At 35.3% G+C, this 22,197-nt stretch overlaps 1 protein-coding gene across 1 annotated transcript in view; it reads right to left on the reverse strand.

The window, feature by feature from the left end:
* Positions 1-22,197, reverse strand: part of NEK10 (NIMA related kinase 10) — a 95,946-nt gene that overhangs the window by 16,692 nt on the left and 57,057 nt on the right. Inside the window, exons 26-30 of the mRNA XM_065669211.1 lie at positions 16,622-16,808; positions 16,447-16,533; positions 9,432-9,480; positions 6,839-6,876; positions 1,135-1,235 (exon numbers count right to left, since the gene is read on the reverse strand). Of these exons, the coding sequence (XP_065525283.1) occupies positions 1,135-1,235; positions 6,839-6,876; positions 9,432-9,480; positions 16,447-16,533; positions 16,622-16,808 (462 nt within the window). The remainder of the gene's footprint in view (positions 1-1,134; positions 1,236-6,838; positions 6,877-9,431; positions 9,481-16,446; positions 16,534-16,621; positions 16,809-22,197) is intronic.

The following is a 22,197-nucleotide window of genomic DNA, read 5'->3' on the forward strand; positions in this document are numbered from 1 at the left end:
AACAGAGCTTTAGAAAACAGCTATGTATTATAAAAAATATTCTAGCTTAGAACATAAACAAGAGAAGCACATAGCACACAGTGAACAAGTACAGTATGGATTCTGGCTCCTCTGCCTTCCCATTCCAAAACCAACTGCATCTGACACCAAAAGCATCAAAGTTGTTGCTACTGCTTCAGTGGTCAATTCTGAGTGAGTCTTTGAGTTGCTGTTCATTCAGTTATTCTCATCCACATTACGATAATTTGCATTAACTAGCAGGCCACTTGAGAAAACCTTCCTCAACAGACAGGATAGGTTCACTAAATGAGCATTTTGAACACACCCCTAACATAGCATGTAAAGACAGAATTGTCTAAGTTCTGTTAGCAGGGGAAGGAGATAATTTCCAGTTATTTTAAATAGCGATTGTTTTCTCTATTCCCATATTATCTGTTTTGACAAGCTTGTCAGGTAAAAATAAAAGACATGTAAACCACTCCCAAGTTCTGTTTATGCTATTCTGTTCTGAGTTCTGTTTATGCTATCCTGTTCTAAACAAAACCAAATTTGGCTCAGCAGTTTGAACCCCCCTGAGGGTTTTTTCCCCTGTGTGAAACATCACTTTCTGAATAGAAACACTTAATTTTGAAAAACAGAAAGATGCTTATTTAATGATAGCAAATTTTGCAAGTAGTATATTCAGGATTTGAACTATTGCACTAGAAATCCCAAGAAATTACCACTATTCATTGATAATAAAAATATGACTTGGAAGCTATTTAGAAATTATTGCTATAGAGGAAAGCATTTTATGTATTCTCCATGTCAGTATACGGTGCTAAGTCACTTAAAATATTCATATTGTTGGCATGACAGAATGTTGTAAAAATAATTTACTGTACAATCCATTTTTCTGAGGTGAGCCAATGATTTTCATATGACTCGATTATTGCCATCCTCCACTTACTAATATTCAAGGTTAGCCTTTATTTAAATGATATATTTTTAAAGCATCCTGCCATCTGCAAAAATGTCAAGTTCTGTTGTTTTTACAGAACAGTGACTAAATTAGCAGCACTTTGCAGAACCATTATTTTGACAACAACAGATTAGTAAAAAGTATAGAATGTCAGAAACAATAGTAATGCATACTTGAGTGATGAAGATGATTTTGTGCAGCTGAATAAGAATCTGCTGAACAGGGTCACTGATCTGACGCACCTTCCTTTGTGATACAGCAATTCTTGCTGATGCTGTAGATGACAACAGTAAAAGCAGGAGGACAGCTCATTTAATTGCCTTAATATGTTAATAGAGTACACTGCTTAAAACCTGTAGATGTAAATAATAACTTTAAATGCATGACTGGTTTATCCGATAGTGTTGGGAACAAAGAAAAGGATTATCTAAAAACTTGAAAGATTGGATAATGTAATTGATAATGTGTTTCAAAAGAAAATCCCTTTCCCTGACTCATTTCTAAGTTACTCTAAGAGAAAAGAAGTACTAGTGTACATCACTAATCACAAAAGTTTTCACATATTTATAAAAAAAAAATAAACATATGATAAACAATTTTCTTATTTTAACTGGGGCTTCTTTTTACACAGACTAAACCACATCATATTTATTTTTTCTATATTTTGATATTATGAAATTTATTTTAATTTTACCCCAAGAATTACAAAAAAATGTCTAACGTGGACCATTTCGAGAAAAATTTAGAAAAAATGTATTTTCATGTTGCCATATAGTGATATGTGCTGCTTTATCAAACCTAGTTTTTGTTTCCAACATCTAGCCAGAGCATATTGTTGAAAGAAGCCTTAAGAAAATATGCAAGAACCTATGAATCTCTTGGGTCTTCTTTACACCAGAAAATCATTTGTTTCCGTGTTGCAGATTACTCCATGATCAAAATGACACCATCATAAAACTTTTAATGAAATTTTTCATGTTTAGAATAGACGAATATCTTTGCTAAGCAAAGAATAATAGTGTCAAAATTCCTCTTCCTATGAAGGAATAGAATAGACAGTTGCCCTCTATTACAGACTGCGTATCATTTTTCCTGTAAATTCCATAAAAATCATAGAATGATGGAATGGTTTGGGCTGGAAGGGACAGTAAAGATCATCCAGTTCCAACACTCTGCCATGGGCAGGGACACCTCCCACTAAACAAGGTTTCTCAAAGCCCATCCAACTTGGCCTCAAACACTGCCAGGTATGGGACAGCCACAGCTTCTCTGGACAACCTGTACCAGGGCCTTACCACCCTCAGAGGGAAAAATATTTTCTAATATCTAAACTAAATCTACCGTCTTTCAGTTCAAAGCTATTAACCCTTGTCCTAGCACTACTTGCTCTATAAATAGTACTGTTGACCTGTAAATACAAAAGAAAAGTAGCACTTTAAAACTTTTAAACGCAAAGCTAGTTAGGTATTGGTATAAAAATGCAGGATGTTAAGCACACCACAAAAGGGGGTTATGCAAATCAGAAAATATAAACAGAGATGAAATTCCCATGTACATAAGCATGTAATTATGAGCTATGCACATAAACACTGTACAGAATGAAAACCTTACCCCACTCCCCTCTCCCCCCTCCATCATATTATATGGGATATAAAGTTGGTCTGCCTCTGTCTGAAAAAAACAAAAAAAGACTAAACAAATTTAGAAATTAAATATTTTGTTATATCAAAAACCACTGTGCTTCTGAATATATCTCCACATTATTTCTATAAGCATTAACATTTTAAGGAGACTTGTACACTAGACAGACCAGAAGATGAACTATTCATTGACTAATCACTAAGAAATGATTATGGAGATCCACACTAAAAAAGAATTGATGGTTTGAGAAAATAATTCTGCTAGAAGTTGCTTCTAACATTTTCTTCTTAAACAGATTCTCAAAAAGCCTATTTTATCACATTGTATTTGAATAATTCCTTTAGCTATTACCTAACAACACACATAATAGATACATATACACAAATTCACAGTGCACACACAGGCTTTTATTTTAGTGCTTGACTATATAATTGGGTATCCAAATGTGATCTTTGCTAAAAAGCATCCATTATACCCAATGGCAAAGACAATACCTTTTGTAATACAAACTCTGAAGTAAAGAACAGAGTCAGTTTGGAATTAAAATGAGAAATATTACTTTAGAATTAAGAATATGGCAGTACTTCAGACATTTAGGCTTCCTCATGTAATTTTTATTAGATAATTGTTGATAATTTATTTAGATAAGTGTAAGCTAATTATCATGGCAAGGAGCAAGAATGCTGAACTAAAAATAGTGAGTAGGTGTAAACCTGCTCCTGTAAAGCTGCACTTCCTGTAAAGCTAGACTAACCTCTGTCGAGTAAATCCATGTACATAATTTATACTTTTCATGTACAAAAGCACTGCAAAGAAATTATGCATGAATAGAAACTATGCTTTTCCTCTAGCAAAATAAATTTAATATAAGAATTTTAACTTTTTCATTTACTTTTTTGTGTTAAAATCAGATTAAAAAATCTATCAATCAACTATGTAAAAATATTTGGCTCTTGGGATCAAGAATTGAAAAAAAAAAAAAAAAGCTGAAAGAGAAAGTTTATTGCCCAAACTGAACTATTGTCTGGGACTTATTACAAACTGACATTAAATCAGGTATGGTCTTGGTTGTCCAGATATTGAGACAGATATACTCTCCTGTTGTAGGTACATTTTTTCTTGTAGTACAAGTAGATTTGTGATTAACAGACTGTCTTCTTTCTCTGAAGTGGAACTGCCCTAATATACAAGCTAATAATATCAAATTCCATGTGATTTGTTTCCAGCCATATGCAATGAGACATTTGAAAAATACTAGCCAAAGGCAGCTTGATAAAAAGCAAAATCTAATTCACTTGACAACCTGAATGAGTGAGCATTGCTTAACACTTACAAAGCACAATAAACTCAGTACTAATTTGTGGATATTATACCCAAAAGGTTGACTATATTTTGTTAAATAAAGAACATTATGAACTAACTTATTGAACTAAAAAAAAAAAAAAAAAAAACCCAAAAAAAAACCCCACCAAAACAATTTGTGTTCCACGGAATAATTTTAATTCCAGACATGAGAACAAATAGACAAATACTGCTGGTAAGGCTTTAGGCAATTTAATAGAATTCAGATACAGAAGTTAATGTTACATATTTTACAAACTGTGTAGATTTGCAAAATATCATGCAGATTTTAAATATAACAATTAAAACAAGCAGACCAGATTGATTATTATTTACCTAGTGTTCCTCAATCGTGCTTTGCCTGCTGAGAAAGAGTGTAGAGCCAAAACTAACTCAGATTTTTGAATTTTTATGTGGTAAATCCATCGTTATTTATGATTTTTAATCTTGTGCATTTAAGTCATACACACTGTTAGACTCAGAGATTCAATAAAAGCTTAGCAGCAGACTGCCACTATAAAACACCCAGTTCATCAGTAAAGAACATAAGTAAATAAAATTGTTTTTCCAAGTTGAGTATTAGATCTGGCAACTATGCAAAGAACTTAGGTCCAAGTATTGGCATTTCAGCCAGCATACCTGTATCTGTCTTAAACAGAGTTACCTCTAAACTACACTTCAGAGGCTAATTTAGATCCGCATTCTAAAATTTTCTCACACAGAAATACCTTGAGGTATTATGAGTCTTATATATGTATTTACACACACATAAACTTTTTTTCCTGAATGAAAATTCTACTGCGAGAGAGGTGAAATCCAAATACCAAAATTAATTAGCCCACAACTGAACTATTATCATTTTTTTTTCCTGTTGAATTTCTGTGCTGGCTATTTTAACAAGAAGAGGGACAGTAACAAACTGAAGTGTCTAGGGACCAACCAGACCTAAGCTGCGCTCTCACAGAAAATAGATATAGAACATCCCATCCTTTATCTCACAGACGCAGATTTGTGGTTGAATCAGGAAGATGATAACATTATTGCTATTTCTGAGTTTCCTCTCAATAATCAGTAAAAGAAGTCTTGCATTTACTCTGAACCACTTAAGGAAGAATTTCCGTTGGTCTTTCTGCTCATGACAACAGTGGAAGCCATGCTGCGATAATCTCAGATATTATATGCCACAGGAAGAACTATTTTGATTTAGCTTTAGCCTAATTTTCACCTCTCCACCAACTGTTTCAACACTGCTATATTTAATCCCAAAATAAATACTATGGTGTTGCTGCTACAACCTAGGAACCTTCAGTTTTTGTTAGGACACTGATGAAAACTTTACTTCCTTGGCATATTACCTTTTTTACTGCTCCCTGTTCTATGGTATTTGACCTCTATTTTGCTGTCAATAGCTTGTATTACAAAATAAATGTGAATAAACGAGTGCCTTTTTCTTTCTTTTTTTCTGAATAAAAATATGCTTAGAATTATATCAGCAAACAAAAGGACAGACTAGAACATAATATGGATTTCACTGTTATTCACTGTATAAGCTTTCTCTCTTTTCTAATATGATAGCAACAATTGGACTTACCAGTCTGGGAGGTCCAGATGTAATGTCTACTTGTAGTGTCTATGTGCTTCAGACAGCTATTGACCGAATGTTCATCTAGGAACTTAGGAGTTCCCATAAAGATCATAATACTCCAGATCACTCAATAATTATATATTTTCTTAAATACAAAAGTATAGAATTATTTGGGGAATGAGGGCATGTGTGTGTGAATAGGCTGGTGAGGAGGCTGGGAGGTTGTGAGTGCTCCATCCCTGGCAGTGTTCAAGGCCAGGCTGGACAAAGCCTTGGGTGGGATGGTTTAGTGTAAGGTGTCCCTGCCCATGGCAGGGGGGTTGGAACTAGATGATCTTGAGGTCCTTTCCAACCCTAACTATTCTATGATTCTATGAAAACTTTTAACAGTTTTACCCATTACTGACAAAAGGTACCAGATTTGATCAGATTACCCACATGACTAAAAAAATTAACAAAGGCTAAGATGTTTGTCTGCAGATTATTACAGCTCTGATATTTTAAAGCTGGATAGTGGATTTAAACAGTGTATTACTATTATAATGGCACTCTTCATTAAATGGCACTAAAACCAGGTGAAAGTGGACAGCAAATATTGATTTGTAGTGCATAATTAAAATTCATATGATAATTTCTATATCAAAAGGATATAAAATGGAAGTTAGCATAGAAAAAAGTACTTTATGAAGATCAATACTTCAACTGCTTGAAATATTTTTTCTTTTACATATTATTTAATCCAGACAATATGCATTTTGAAATCACAGTTTAGCAGTTTACAGCATGTGAAACTTCACAAGAAAGAGAAGTATCTCAAATGGAAAATTTGTTTCATTAGTAATCATGTATAAATACATGGGGATTTCTCTGTATTATGAAATATTCCTTTCATAAGATAAATTCCCATTGCATTCCACAGAAGTTTAGCCAGGATACTGACCAATAAAATGTGGTCTTACTGATTTACTATCGGAGTTCACACTTTTCAAAAAATCCTTAAGGATATTTCAGATAACATATTTGTATACAAAATATAATTATATCCTTTTCCAGCATTTTCAAATATAATTTTTCATATTGTAAAGAACTACAACTGGAAGACCATGGGACTGCTACCCTGTCATGAACAAATCCTCTATTAGCGGGACTCCTGCACGTGAGCAAAGGCACACACAAGAGCAGATCAATAGACAGTATAGTTGAAGAAATAAAAGAGGAGACACTCTATAGACAACAGGAGATTAAGGTTGAAAACATGGAAACCGATAGGTTTAAGTTAAAGTTTGATTTTGTTGCAAGCACAAAATTACCTGGTCGCAGTCTTGATCCCAGACCTTCAGTATCATCTCTAGTATTATTTAAAAAATTTAAAAAATAATAAAAGAAAAGTAGTTTTAATTGTGTTTGGCATCAATGACTGCAGAGGAAATACCATTATTCCCTGACTCCTCCTCATGTTTCCTCTAAAGGAAATCTGTCCAAATTCATTAGTTTTTTACTGTGTGTTTTTAAGACTCATAAAGACTAGCCTACTCTATGTGTCCAAAATAGCATGACTTCTACTAAATAAAAGTTACCCCATTCCTTTTCCTGCTCAGTTTTTAGCTGCAAAGTACAAAAACAGTGGACAGGATTTTAATATTTACAACTCAATAATCCTGAAAATTAAAATTAAATTAATTTGCATTTGTACACATTTAAGGACATTTAAGTTAAACTATTTTATGGCTGGAAAACATAAAAAAAGGTAATTATTGTTTAGTAGATAAAAACAGGAGCAATAATACATGCAGTACTAATACAGTGCGGGGGGGTGGGGGGGGAATAATATTACATCATCAGGGCAGCAATACCTCAGTGTCTGAAATATAGGTCCAGATGTTTTAATATTAGCTTCTGCTCTATATTCTACACAAACATTGTTCCAGATTTCAACAGCTGGGATGTGGGTATAGACAGATAGAACTGAAAGAACCAGTATCGTGTCCTGATGGATGGTAGCCTCAATAGCCCCAGCATGTCAAGAATTTGTATGTATTTTTAGGCAGTACGGGAAACTAGTTTCAAGGAACAGTTATGAAGAAAGATAAGGAAATAGTTTTGCTGATGTTCACGTGAGGGGCAGAGATGGAATAAAAATAAAATGTGCTTGCTTCAACCCTGAAGCGTCAAGAGATCACCATTATTGACTGCAGCAGGACTAAAGCTGAAAAGCTAGTGAGTGATAAGCAACAAACTGGTTGGTGCTATGCTAAGAAAAACTCTGAAGGCAAAAATAAAGTATGGCACTTGAAGTAATAGGAAAAGCACAACCAGTAAAAGGACACACAGAGAAGATAGTAGGGCTGAAGGCAAGGCTGCAAAAATGTTCCTTGCATCAGTGTTCTAAATGGACATTTGAGTGACTAGAATGTGTGTATCAAAACCAGGAAAGATGTTTGAATTATGGCCTTATGAACCCAAGCAAGATTTTTAGCAGTGTATATTTGTAGGAAAGGTTGTATCGTGAATGTGCCAGGCAGAACAGTGAGATTTATTCTGAATGTGAGAACTTGAAGAGGCTAGATGTTGTTTTCAGGAATGATCAAAACCAGAGCTAATGGGTAAGAGTTCAGGTACAGGCAATTATGACATTCCTTTTAGTTATATAATCAACTGCATGGCCACAAGGCCATGAAGAGATCTTACAGAGATGAGCAAAAATTTTGTATAGACAGAAAGAAATACATCTGGTGTATACACCTAAGCTCATTATTTGAACATGGTTTTGCAGGTAGATGACTATGTAGACACATTTGTACACACAAAGACAACATGCACCAGAAAAGACAAAAGAATCAGTGATAGATCCACATGTAACATTCAGAGGAAATCAGATGAACAGATAAACTAGTGTCCTTCTGAATGGTCCTTAAAAATAGTTTCAAAAGACTGTGGGAGAAATGGAAAAGTTAGACTCAGAAAAGTCAGAAAAGCATGATTTTAAGAAGATAAAAATACCACCAGTGCTAAACAGCAGATCAAAAAAATAAAGGAACTATAACTTGGAAGAGGTCATTAAACAGCTTAGTACAGCTTAGTGAGAGTTGCTACAGTAATATTCCTTAAATGAAAGTTGGATTAGAAAGGGTTTGTGGAAAAACAGGGGAGAGGAATCAATGCTGTTATTATGAATACTTTAACCTAGTTAACTTAAAGGTAAAAGGAAAAAAACGTTCAGGAGGAAAGAGTGACTTTGGTTTGGTTTTTTTTTCATTTCAGAAAAGCAGAAATAAAGAAACAAAGAACAGAGTCTCTGAATAAGAGTGGTGCCAAAGAGATCAGAAAAAAATGATGGTTGGTCAAACATGCATTTGATTCATTTCTGAATAACAGATGAAAAAGGAAGGGCCTCCAGAAGGAGAATGGGGATGGCCATGCCATACTCTGCTTCAGTTTCTTTCCTTTTTGAAAGAAATTAGAACCCCAGAATTCAAACAATGGTTACCTACATTTACACAGAAGATCTAGAGGAGTTCAAAGTGACAAGATATTACTCTATGCTATCCAATGTACAAATACATTTTTCTATAAGAAAACCCAACTGCTTAAAAATGCAAACCCAGAATATAGCTAACCAACTAATATCAGTTTAAGCTGATGTAGCAAGGTCCATTTTAAAAACTATTTATCAGTTTAATGCCAGCCCTTAAATTACTCACATAAAGCTTCTGTGAGTAACTGTAACACTGTTCTGAAGTAGATTGAGTGTCATAGGCTGAGGTAAAATGAAATCGTAATGATAATAAGGAAATATTTCACAAATTCAATCACACAACTATTTCACTGTGAAATGACTGACTGGAACTGATCATAACAATGATAAACCATATAATCTATATTAAAATCATAAATTGTACCTACCTAATCTGAGGTTGTCTTTCCGAAACACTAAAACTTTGTTTCATTATACCTGAAATAAATGCGTAAATATTATCTCTGCCTTAAAAGAAATATATATATACATGTTAATATATTCTATTCCCCAGACATGGTGTCAAAATTACTTTAAAAATGCAGTGCTAAGCAAACTCCAAGCCCTCATTTGAGTATGGAATTGCTCTTTGATGTATCAAAGATTTGCTTGCATCATAACTAAAATCTCAGCCCCACATAGTATTTTAACAAATACTTTCAGAATTTCACAGAAACTAACACACTCTGGCTAGATATCCACAGAAGATGTATCTGGATTTGCATTAAACTGCTACAGATACTGCTACCACTGTACAGCCACAATATTGCCTGTAGTCTGGATAAAAAGCTAGAATATTTACTCATTTTCTCAGAAGACTTTGGTGGGATGTCTAAACCTTGTTGTACCAGAGTTTTATTGCCACCATTCTGTTAGTTAACTATTCAAACTACTAGAAATGAAATATCTTACTTCTTAAATAATCCTGCTGATTTCAAAACCTTGAAGACAAGGGTTTGATCAGTTATTGGTCAAATATCTAATCAGCAACAAAACTGAACCCAAACAACTTTGTCATTTATTGCATAGTGCCAAGAAATGTAAAGAGGGAGGGGTAACGTTTGATGATATTTGCTATTTATTCACCTCAAAAGCATTGTCTTAAAGCAACTATTTGTCTCAAGCATCTTAAAACATTCCTGTAAAACCATTCCTTTGATGAAAATTTTGACATGTAAAAACACTCTCTCCTACAAATGGTATCTCATTTTAACAGAAATATAAGTGTATGTTTAAATCAAAAGATATTTCAGGTAACTGTAGGTCTGTGTACTAAATTAGAAAATTCTACAACAGTTTTCCCATACAAATAATGCATTTTAATGTAATGCCTGCACCTTTGTCTACCTGAGATGGCTTTTTTCCACGCTACTAACATCACAAGCATTACTAAACAAGAACAGAGGCATCTAATCACTCAAACACTAGCTAAGAAAAAAAAAAGATTTTATGCTAAATTTAACTTACACTAGTTTTCCCATTGTTGGTCTTGTTACAGCACTTATATTAGTTCTAGACCAACAGCAGAGGACTTTCAGAGAGCAGACACATCTCTGAGAATCTTAAATCTCTTCTTTCTTGTGTATTCAAACATACTTTCTGCCACGTTCTGCAATATTGCCCCTCTATTTTTTTCTACCTCTTTCAGATCCTGAAAAATCCTGAAGGAGGCTTGCATCTGTCACACAAGATTCACTTTAAAACCAAAAGAAATGATGCATCTCTAGATCAAATCTGTCTCCCTGAAAAGAAGGCACACAGAGAGACAGAATGAAAGAAAAAGAAGCAGTATTTTATTCTGTGCTAATGCTTTGCTTAGCAAAAGAGATTTAAAAACTCTGTAGCAGTTAGCCCCAAAGAAGAAGTTTTGGTAAGAGTGGTTGATTTAGATAATAGCAAATAAACTAGGCCCCTGTAGAAGCAAGGACACTTCAAATAACTTTAATACTGGAAGGCGTTTGGAAATGAAAAAATATGATTGTGCCTGTTTAACGAACAGATATTTTATGTGCTTAGGATGCACAATAATACAAATGCAAAAGTAGAAGCTCTCACTGAACCTGAATAACATTGCTTGGGGTAAGGATTTTGAGTTCCAACCTCAGACATTCTGCTATAAAAAAGACTATCAAATATTGTGGGAATATATGCGAGAAAATCTGAAAGAGAAGACACTTGGCCAGAAAGTCAAGTCTGAATACCGCTGTTTGCTAGTATTTAAAAAACAACTTCCCTTTCCAAGTATTCTTATACAAACTTGGTTTTGAAATACTGTACCTTTGGCTGTTTCAAATACATGGTCTCTCTGTCAGTCAAGGGGCCGTATCTAAATTTTCTTGATGAGTTTGATGACTCACCACATTTGACTTGCTAATCTGCCATCTCATAGTGTATTTACAAGTGCATGATATTTCACACCAAAGAATCTATTTCATCATTCATATACATGGCAGAGATGCAGTATATTCTAATTCACATGCTTAAGTTCGGAAAATACAAAGATGATTAGGGGTCTGGAGCGTCTCTCTTATGAGGATTGTGGGAGCTGGGTCTGTTAAGTCTAGAAAAGAGAAGACTGAGGGGGGATCTCATTATTGCATATATCTCAAAGGTGAGTGCCATTAGCCTGAGGTCTCAAGAGAAATATCAATCTTAGACAAAATCAAATTGGGAAAAATAAGCCTACAAAGCACTGTAAGATCTTCAAAATTCTTCACAGACAGCCCACTGCACAAATTAGAGGTTTCTTGATGCAATGATTATTTTCAACAAATATCCTAAGCTTTCCCCTCATAACCTAAAGAACCATGTTGTCATGGTCTTGGCCAGGATTAAGTTAATTTTCTTCCTAATAGCTATTACAGTGCTATGTTTTGGACTTAGTATGGGAATAATGTTGATAATACACGGATGTTTTAGTTGTCACAAAATAGCAGTTAACCTGATCAAGGACTTTTCAGTCTCATGCTCTGGCAGTGAGGAGGAGCACAATAAGCAAGGAGGAAGCAGGGACAGGACACCTGACCCAAACAACCCAAACAGGTATTTCATAACATAGAAGATCACGCTTAATATAAAAACTGTGTGGATCTGGCCAGGAGGAATCAATCACTGCTCAGGTCAGGTGGGGTATCAGTCACTGAGTGATGAGCAACTATAGTGCCATCAGGTTTTTTTCTTGAGTTTTATTCCTCTCTCTCTGTTATTTTCTTTTTCATCACTATTACTACTATAACTATATTTTATTTAATTTCAATTGTTAAACTGTTCTTAACTATACCTGTTCTCTAACTTTACCTTTTTCCGGTTCTCCTCCTCTATCCACGGGGTAGGGGGAAGGTGCACTAAGCAAGTGGTTGTGCAGCACTTAGTTGCCAGTTGGAGTTAAACTATGACATATATATAGCAGATGTGAGACAATCTTACCTCTAAGACTTCCCTCTAACACCTCTAAGTTGAGGGTTGGAATTAGATAATATTGAAGTTCTTTCCAACCCTAACTATCCTATGATTCTATGTCTTACCAATCTATCTAAATGTCTAATGTAAAGAAGAAATATCTTCTCAAATCGTAAAATCTGTCAAAAAATACAACTCTTCTGAATTAAGGCTGTGTGGTCATAGAACTTGCGATACAAAGTAACTGCCTGCAATTAAGTCCAAGATTTGAATGAAATTACCAGCTCCAGTCAGCAAGTGACATTATTGAATGGGTATTTATTTCCTACCATAGTATCCTCAAATGTAGGAAATGTTGTTATCCTCAAAAATAGTTAAATTTGGAGCTAAGTGATGACCTGAACTCAGAGCCAAATTATTGAGAATATCCTCATTGCAGAAATCCCAGTTATTCAGCTGGATACTTTTGACTGCTTTGAGATTACACAAAATTCAAGTCCTGGCACTTATATAAACAAGTCATTTTTTTAAAAGCTTATAGAGATGTGGGAGACTCTTCTGGAGACACATCACTAGAATATTCTTCTGACAGGTCTCTTACATGTGCTCTCTTTCTTACATGGTAAAGTCTAAATACTACTGCATTGCAGAAATTTCTGCAAAGAATCGAGTCTTGAATCTCGACATCTTTGCTTACTGGTTAAAAGTTAGATAGAATCATAGAACAATTAGGGTTGGAAAGGAGCTCAAGATCATCTAGTTCCAGCCCCCCTGCCATGGGCAGTGACACCTTCCACTGAACCATGTCACCCAAGGCTCTGTCCAACCTGGCCTTGAACACCACCAGGGATGGAACATTCACAACTTCCCTGGGTAACCCATCCCAGCGCCTCACCACCCTTGCAGTAAAGAATTTCTTCCTCATATCGAATCTAAACTTCCCCTGAAGTTCTGAAATTCCTCCAAATACTGGAAATGTATATTAAATTATGAAGTAACAGAAAAAGTGAGATACAGCACAGCTATAGGACTGTGTATTGAGATTTCTTAGCCTCATAACAAGCTAGTAGCTGAGCAGTTCTGAATGGTCCTTATTATGAGGAAGGTGAGAGGGGCAGTATATAAAACCCTAGGGATAATAGCATTTTTTACACACAACTAGTCTTTTAATATATTTCCAGCATTGTCCTGAGTGCAGTGTAAATAATTCAAGGAAAGCAAAAATATTCTCCAAAAAGTGTTCCCAGACACAGAGCAAACTTTTAAATTCTCTCACATTCAATTGACATACTGGACTGTTATACATTTAAAAATACCACATATTTTCCTTCTATTTGGTTTTACCAGCAGAAATGCAGGTACAGTTGTAAATCAAAACCAAACAAAAATCTCTCAAATTTGACAAAGCTAAAGTAAAATTGGGAACCTTCTAAATTTCAAAATGAGGAAAAAACCCAAAATGCAACCAATAAACTGTTATAGTCCCATTACTGTTTGAGTCAATATGTCCCTATCCTCCATTGATCTTTATCGTTTCAAATTACAAGGACTTCAGGGGAAAAAAAAGCCCGCATCTCTCACTACTGCCTCTACATGTCTGAAACGTGCAGAATAAGTGCCATGAACAACTATCCCAGAACCTACATACTCTGCATTTAGCATTCTTTAGAATTGTTAAAGAAGCTGATCTTGCAGAACTACATTGTCTAGAATAAGAACAATAAACCTTTTCTTAAAACAAAATTGAAAAACACAGGGTATGTAAAATTACTAAAAATATTATGACAATTAGTGGAATATGAAAATAGCTAACCACTATTACAGTGTCACTGGCATGCATATCAGCTTCTGCACCACTGAAGAACTCAGCGTATCACACCTTTTTACAAAATATCACCCCACTTTTAATTAGAGTGACATTTTTCTACATTTGCAGATCATATTTTCTCTGTAAGTGATGTGGTGGTAGCATAATTAGACAAACACTTTGAAGACCCTGATCAATAAACCCAAAATTCAAACTCACATTTTCATGTCAGCAGTTTCCAAGTTAGCTAGATCAAAGTTAGTCTCATTTTCCCCTGTAATGCTGACATGCTTGATAAAACCATGGCTGGTAATTCAAACAGCCACTTTTTAGGAATGAATGGAGCATAGCCCAAGCAATACCCAAGTATCCTGAATATTTTTTTAAAGCTATTTTTTCTTTTTATCTGAAAAGAAGAAAAATCTGCCAGCATTAATCACAACTGATCTACAACACTTCAACATTAAGTAGAAAATACAGGTGATCTCAGAATGTATAACTAAAGAATTATTTTTCTGAAAAAGCATTCCTGAACTATCTATATAACAATTTATGCTGGAAGGAAGATAGAAAAGGATTTATAGAAATGCTGGTTAAAGTTACTGGGATTAATAGGAGTTGACAGGATCTTTCACTTAAAATATTTCATTAAATCAATGGAAACATGGTCCAAAAATATTTAAATATTAGAAAAAGTTGATGTTTTGTTAATGTCCAAATCTTAACCAAAAAAAAGTCACAACAAAGAAATCATTAACAATAACACTTTGGGTGCAGCAAGCTACAAACTACACAAAGATTTCAAATGTCTGTGTACAATGTTGAACTAGCCCACAAAAATTATGTTTCCAGGAGATGCACAATATGTTATTCTTCAGTATAAACACCAAAATAGAACATTGCCTCCACAGGCTGCTTTTCCTCAAGGGGTTCCTTCTATGCAGCCCCCTCCCGCAGTCAGACTAGGCTTCCCTGTACCATGTAACCATCTCTTGTTACTCTCTTAGCACAAGAAAGTAACAACGAAAAGGCACTTATTTTTTAAAGAAAACTTTGACAATAAACTCAGGGCTGGTTGCCACAGGTCCTCTGGTCTTTAGCTTGGCAGACAAATCATATTAAAGGATTTCGGTAGAATAATCATCATTTATTTTCCCTGCACTAATGTCTAGACATTTCAAATAAAACCAATTATATTTGGCCAGTACCTGTGCCAAATCTAAAGGAAATTCAGCTACCAAATAGATTACAAACAGATAAAGTAATGTTATCCTAATTTTTTTGTAGCCTAGGTCCTTGCAACGACATTTTTTAATCTTCAGACAACTGATTACATTTCCCCTTTTAAAAGTACAGTTTAAATCACTCACAGATTTTCTGCCAGCACTTCATGGGATGAATGGAAAGCTCAAATTTTGCTCAGCTCTTTTATCGATCTTTTTCAGATCTCCTTTTTAGGTATAAATATATGTCTATAATAAAATCAAAAATCCTTTTACTTAAAATAACTGGCTTTAATTGAAATCTATAGGCATTAGTGCAGAGCAAATAAATGATTTGATAATTACAGATGGTTTAGATCTCTTTTATATATATATATATGTATATTTATAATAAAATCCAAAATCTTTTTCACTTAATATAACACCAAAGACAGCTAGTGCTTCCTATCTGATTATCATAAACAACTACATGCAGAATTAACAATGTGTTTTGTCACATAATCCCCTCTTAATTTGAATCTAACCATTAAGCACTCCTTCAATTCCATTCAGTCAATTCATCTAGACAGCTAAAACTTGCCTCTTTCAATTTTCTTTTTTACAGCCTCTTATAGCACAATCCATTTATCCATATGCATAGCATTATTGTTAGAGACAAAAGTTTTCATACTCTTCTGTTTCTTATCAACACTAGTTATCTTACACTTCATATTTAAAAACACCTTCTTTGTCAAGCTGCCAGATGATATTCCAGTTTTCACAGCCATTACTGCAAAATATGGAGATAAGCTACGCAAAGACCATGTGATGCAAAACGTATTATAATCAAAATGGTTGCCACAGAGGCAACCACAGTTATTTTAATTTTCTTTCCTTAGGACTGACAAAAGATAGTGACCTTGTACTGAATAACGAAATATCCTAATATTTTGGAATAAACAACAGCTTTGTTGTTAGAAAGTAGTGAATGCTTCATTCTTAAGGAATCTTTCACATGACTTGAACTGGAGCTGCTTAAGTTGTTCAATATGTCCATCTCATCATCTAATTTAGTGAACATATCTGCACATAAAAATGAAAGCAAAGAATCTTTTGACCCAGCTCCAACCAGGATAATAGTACTTGTGATGTTCCTTTTGCTACTGACTACCTTTCTCTGAGTTCTCTGAAGTGCTATGATCCTCTACCAGGATTTCTTCATATGTTCTTTCCTCATCTTTTCCATGTGCAGACTGACATCTTTCAACTGGGAGATCAGTGTTTCCTGAAAATTCACTTTTGCTGCAGTGAGTGGCTCCATTTCTGCTGCTATGAAGACTCAACTTCTCATAATTTTTCTGACAAAGAAGAAGAAGGAAATAATGTTACGGACTGTCCTTATCCAGCACTTATTAGAAACCCTGCAAATGAAAGTTTCGTTTGTATAACTGCACTTTTTGTTCCCACTCAGCTGCTAGTCCAGGACTACATGTTATCTGATTCAGCCACCAATTCTAAATTTAAAGCAAAACTTTCAAAGTCTTAATCTAAACAAATTCATTCTAGCCTTTACATAAAAGGCATATTTGTTCTTGATGGCGGTTTTCTCATAACAATCACTGAAAGTAGAAAAAAATACGAAACAAATGCCAGACCAGAAAGAAATACTGAACAACACAAGAAAAATAAAAGTCTGGACAAAGATAGTAGGTTCCCAGATACAATCAATGGAGATTTACTCTCTTCTGGCTTAGATAATAAACAGTAGACCAGTTCTTGAAAGCGCAAAACCTGCACAAATATCAAGATGGTAATAAAATATGAAGTGGACTTGATATGACATGATGCCAAGAAGACCCCCCAACTCTGAACTGACCTAATGTGGACTGGCATTACCAAAGCAGAGCTAAGAAAATCAAAACATGGAATATAAATTGTCTGTAATATTTAAGTGCTGAATCTTATCTGTAGCACGGGTTCATTACCGAGTATAAAATTCTGCCTCTGCTGCTGTCAATATTTATAGCTTTTCTGGAAAAAATAGAAATTCTTCTTCCCTATTATTGCGTCAATTTTAATGCAACATATTTTGAAGGCAGACTGTCTTTATGGTCTCTTTACATATTGTTCTAAGTCTTCTTATATTATTTCTGTTGTGCATAAATAAATTCATGTTTCTTTTTAGTCTTGTCAGAGCAAAATGCAGTGAAGGAGAACAAGAGCTAAATTACATAAATAGATTAGACAAATTAGTATGCTTAATGCTGAAGTAATTTCAGGAAATAATACATTCCTAAATACTTCTATCCTTAACAAGTGTGTCAAAGGCAATTTGTCCTGTATCTAAGACAATGTACTTCCAAAGTTTTTCCTATGAAGTGTTTTGACTTTACTGGGACACATTAGAAATCCTTCCTCCTTCAGAAACCTAGTTGCACTCCTGAGCACTGACTGTATCAGTGTCTGCTTAATGGTCTGCTTAAATTGCTTCCCCATCTTTTGTTCTGTTCCCAGAACGATAACTTAACTTGTAAGAGGTGGCTTGTAAGCTTTTCTCTTTAAATTCAGGTGGGAAAGGATTATTTCATACTTAAGTACTGAACCAAGCTTATGTTCAAGATGTGACAATACCAGTGACTGCAGTATAGCACAGCATGGCAACCACTATGACTCTCAAGCTCACTTACAGAAAGCAGTTTAGTATGGCATGTGAGCACACTAGTTGTACCCTCAACAGTCGATGCACAATTAGTGAAGAGAACCAATTCACCTGCTCTATAGCAAAGAAAACAAAGTAAAGAGAGAGAAGGGTCAAACTGCATGGACATTTCAAACTGAAATCCCCTTTCAACATTGCCAATACTGAACCTTGCATGAAAAGATCAATTTTTGACAACTTGTAAATCAGGTGAAGCTAAGGAGTGGGGGGAAGATCAAAAAGACTGCTGTTACCAGTTGGTGTCAGCAGCAAGCTGCCACATGAAGAAAGAAAGCCAGTTTGAAATGCATGAACTAAATTCTGTAGACATCATGATAAAAATATTCATCAGACTTGTTATAGAAGCTGTTCAGAGATCAGTGCAACGTACCCTGCAGTCTTAAAGCAGTTATATAAACTGTAAAGCTATAACCTGTCTATACATAAAATTTAGTCCTTTTACATATTATCTGAACACAAAGAACTATAGTATTTCATTACTTATCTGAGAGTACTCTGATATATTTACTGTGATATATTTTGCCCTGCCTTGACAACAGCTAATAATTTGCAAAAGCGAGATTATATACTGTTGTTTCGCGGGACATTTGACTGATTTAGAAGAGCAAAAGTATCCTGTTTGGAGGAGACTGGGATGCAAGTTCAATGCCACTTCTGCTCAGCGTTGCAGTGGGACCATAACCTACATAGCCATTTAAAACCATAATTTTGTGAGAAAAGCATGGAGAAAGCATTCTCCAACATACTGAAACAACCATTTCCATATGTCTCAAAGTCTCAGAGAGACATCTTTCAGATAAGTAGAAAGACAGATACTTATGTTTTGAAGAAATCTGTGAAGCAGTGGAATGTTCAAAACATCACAAACATTGAAACATGACTTAGGTTGATACATATCCATTTGAACTGTGCTCATACCTACACCTGATTCTAGAGTCCAGTATTCTACAAATCTTCCTGGAGGCTTCATCAGTTGATCCAGTTTATGTTCACATTTTCACAATGATTAATGCCTCTGTTTCCCCATGTGTCAGGGTTTTTGCCAGCTTTGTGAAATAAACTCTGCCTTCTAGCATTAAAAAAACACAGTTCAAAAGGAAACCTGAGGGGAAAAGGGTTCCTGTGGAAAAGATGTTCAAACTATGAACCACGTAAATTTTTTTTCCAGAATTCATCTTTCCTTATGACTGAGTAGAAGTGTCTCTGGAAATAAAGATACTGGTCTCTTGTTTAGCTCAGGTAGTTGTAAGAGACCAATAAGGTCTCCCCTGAGCCTTCTTTTCTCCAGGCTAAACCTCAGATGTAGTCCTGTCTGAAAACATCTATACTGTTTCTTTCATTATTTCCAGCCAATAAATAGTTGAACTGCTTCTGTAAGAAAGAGCCAGGCAGGCTTGTTAGCATAGGCTGTAACCAAGCTGCCTGAAAGAAATTATCAGTCTATCTTCAAGCAGTAGCACCCTAGTCCACCAGAAACAAAATACCTTGCTGCCTGCAGATCTAGGTCTGGGAGGATGAGTGTTGGCCTGCGGCTTAAAGTCCTATCTAGGTGGAAGATCACTCACCTTGGGTCTATATGCCATGCTCTTCTGTGTGCTGGGTTAAGGGAAGACTTACCAGTTCAAGTGTGAAAACAGAAAAATTCGGAATCTTGCTAATAAGCATTCTTGTGCATCTGAAGATTAGGGCAAAGCACTCAGTTAATGGTGACCTAAACGGACAAGCTCAGACCAAACACTGTTAGTGACTTCTGACACCCTATTAGCCCTGACAAACACTGAACATGGAGCCATTCCATAAATCACATTACACTCGGAAACAAAAGTTATACCCGCTTTTCTGTTATCTAGGTGTCTCCTATTACTCTGCATAATTTTGAATTTCATTTGAATGTATGCATTTAAAAATAAAATGTGTATGCTAGTGACATTATTAATAAAAATTAAAATAAGCTTGGATTTCTAAAGAACACTACTGCAAAAACTGGTATAGAGAGAGAAAGTGATGAAACAGGTGCCATACGCACAGATCGAAACTTCAGAAATTGAGAAAGGGAATCTACTCTGATCGGCCAGGTAGTCTATCATGTCTGTCTAATTTTAATATATTCTCAGAGTAGAGGGAGGTACAAATGGCTCATATTTTATTATATATTTTAGCTGACAGATTCCAATTATGGAGCTTGCAGTTTTCTCTCCCATATTCAAAATATAAGACAGATCTCAATATTCCTCATACTATATTGTTTTAGGCATACTGATATTTTACATTAAAAAATCTGGCAATGAGAAAGAAATTATTCAATCTATATGTCAAACAGTGAGCACAATGGCTTATGAAGGGCTTCTAAGCATTATTCCTAAATTAAAACTACCTCAGGATATATGCAGTAAATGAAACAATAATGGACGATGCCTGTAATCAAACACATATTTCCAAAGTAATAAAAGTGACTGGCTTTCAGCTCTTTGCAAACAGCCAAAATAATGCCTAAATTTTTCAAACCTATATACTGCAAAAAAGCAATCAAATTATTTGGCTACCCTCTCATCTATTGAAAAGAAAAGATCAGAAAGATACTTTCATTATTAGTTACATCAACTGCTGTTTCGAGATCCAGATTTGGCTTGTAACACAAAAACTGAACTTTTTATGCTGTACTCGCCAGCCAAGGTAACTAACTTTCTCCAGCATTATCTACTGACCTGCCTTTCAACTGCCTACTTACCAGCTTCCATACTGGCCTTAGACTACTTATAAAACAGATTGAATTCTGGCTCCGAAAGATTGTTGTTGCTTAGATCCATAAACCAGGACAGAGAGTACACTTTTTATTTCAGGAACATTCACAATATGACACAACTGGGATGAAAAAGGAGGCCATAAGTACATTTTAGTAGAGAGAAAACAAAGTATATGGTAGCTGGCTTCAACAAAATACTGAACTATCTGACTGAAACACTGTATTCGACGACACCATGGAAAAATGACAAATTACTTGGCTGTGGAATAGCTGGGGCCTTGACTAAGATGAATTAGATTGTCCATACCTCACAAGGCTTTCATTTCAGGACCAACTGCTTGAAATTCTTCCTAGTACTTTTATTCAGAATACTTTCTTATTGTTTCTTTTATTTTCATCTTTATTATTTTGAAAGTCTAACTTTTCAGGAATATTACTCTCTGTGTAGAAGTCCTCCAACTTCATAAAATTTTCCTACAATATCAGGGACAGAAAAACAACAAGGCTCCTTCTGTTTCTAAGCCCTGTAGCACTCCTCTGAAATTCAAAAGATCCTAGACTGATTTATTCTGTTTTATTTACAGCAAGGACACATGATAAGTTTTGCCATTTCTCATTACCAAGCTATACTCCCCTCAGCTTCTACAGTGTTTTGAATCTTTGTCAGACGCAGAATCAGGTTCATTGAAGTGGAACTAGATTTACAGTATTCCTTCCTTGAGATTAGCCATTATCCCCCAAGATACACATGCAGTTCTTTCTCATTTTGTAGATGGGTGTATTTTCCAAGCATTCATACAGAACAGAAGAAGAACCATAGAATAGTTTGGGTTGGAAGGGACCTTCAAAGGTCATCTAGTCCATCCCCCCTGCAATAAGCAGGGACATCTTCAACTAAACATCTTCATCTAAGTGCCCAGAACTACACCAAGCCTGGCCTTGGATGTCTCCAAGGAATGGCACATCCACCACCTCTCTGGGTACCTATTCCAGTATATTACCACCCTCATTGTAAAGAATTTTTTCTTCACATTCAGCCTGAATCTCCCCTCTTTTAGTTTAAAACCATGACCCCTCATCCTATCGCAACAGACCCTGCTAAAAGGTCTCTCCCCATCTTTCTTATAGGCCCCTTTCAAGAACTGAAAGGCCACAATAAGGTCTCCCCAGAGTCTTCTCCAGGCTGAATGACCCCAACTCTCTCAGTCTTTCCTTGTAGGAAAGGTGTTCCATCCCTCTGATAATTTTTGTGGCCCTCCTCTGGACTCTCTGCAACAGGTCCTGT

The sequence above is a fragment of the Lathamus discolor genome, chromosome 2 (assembly GCF_037157495.1).
Source record: "Lathamus discolor isolate bLatDis1 chromosome 2, bLatDis1.hap1, whole genome shotgun sequence".
Taxonomy (NCBI): Eukaryota; Metazoa; Chordata; class Aves; order Psittaciformes; family Psittacidae; genus Lathamus; species Lathamus discolor.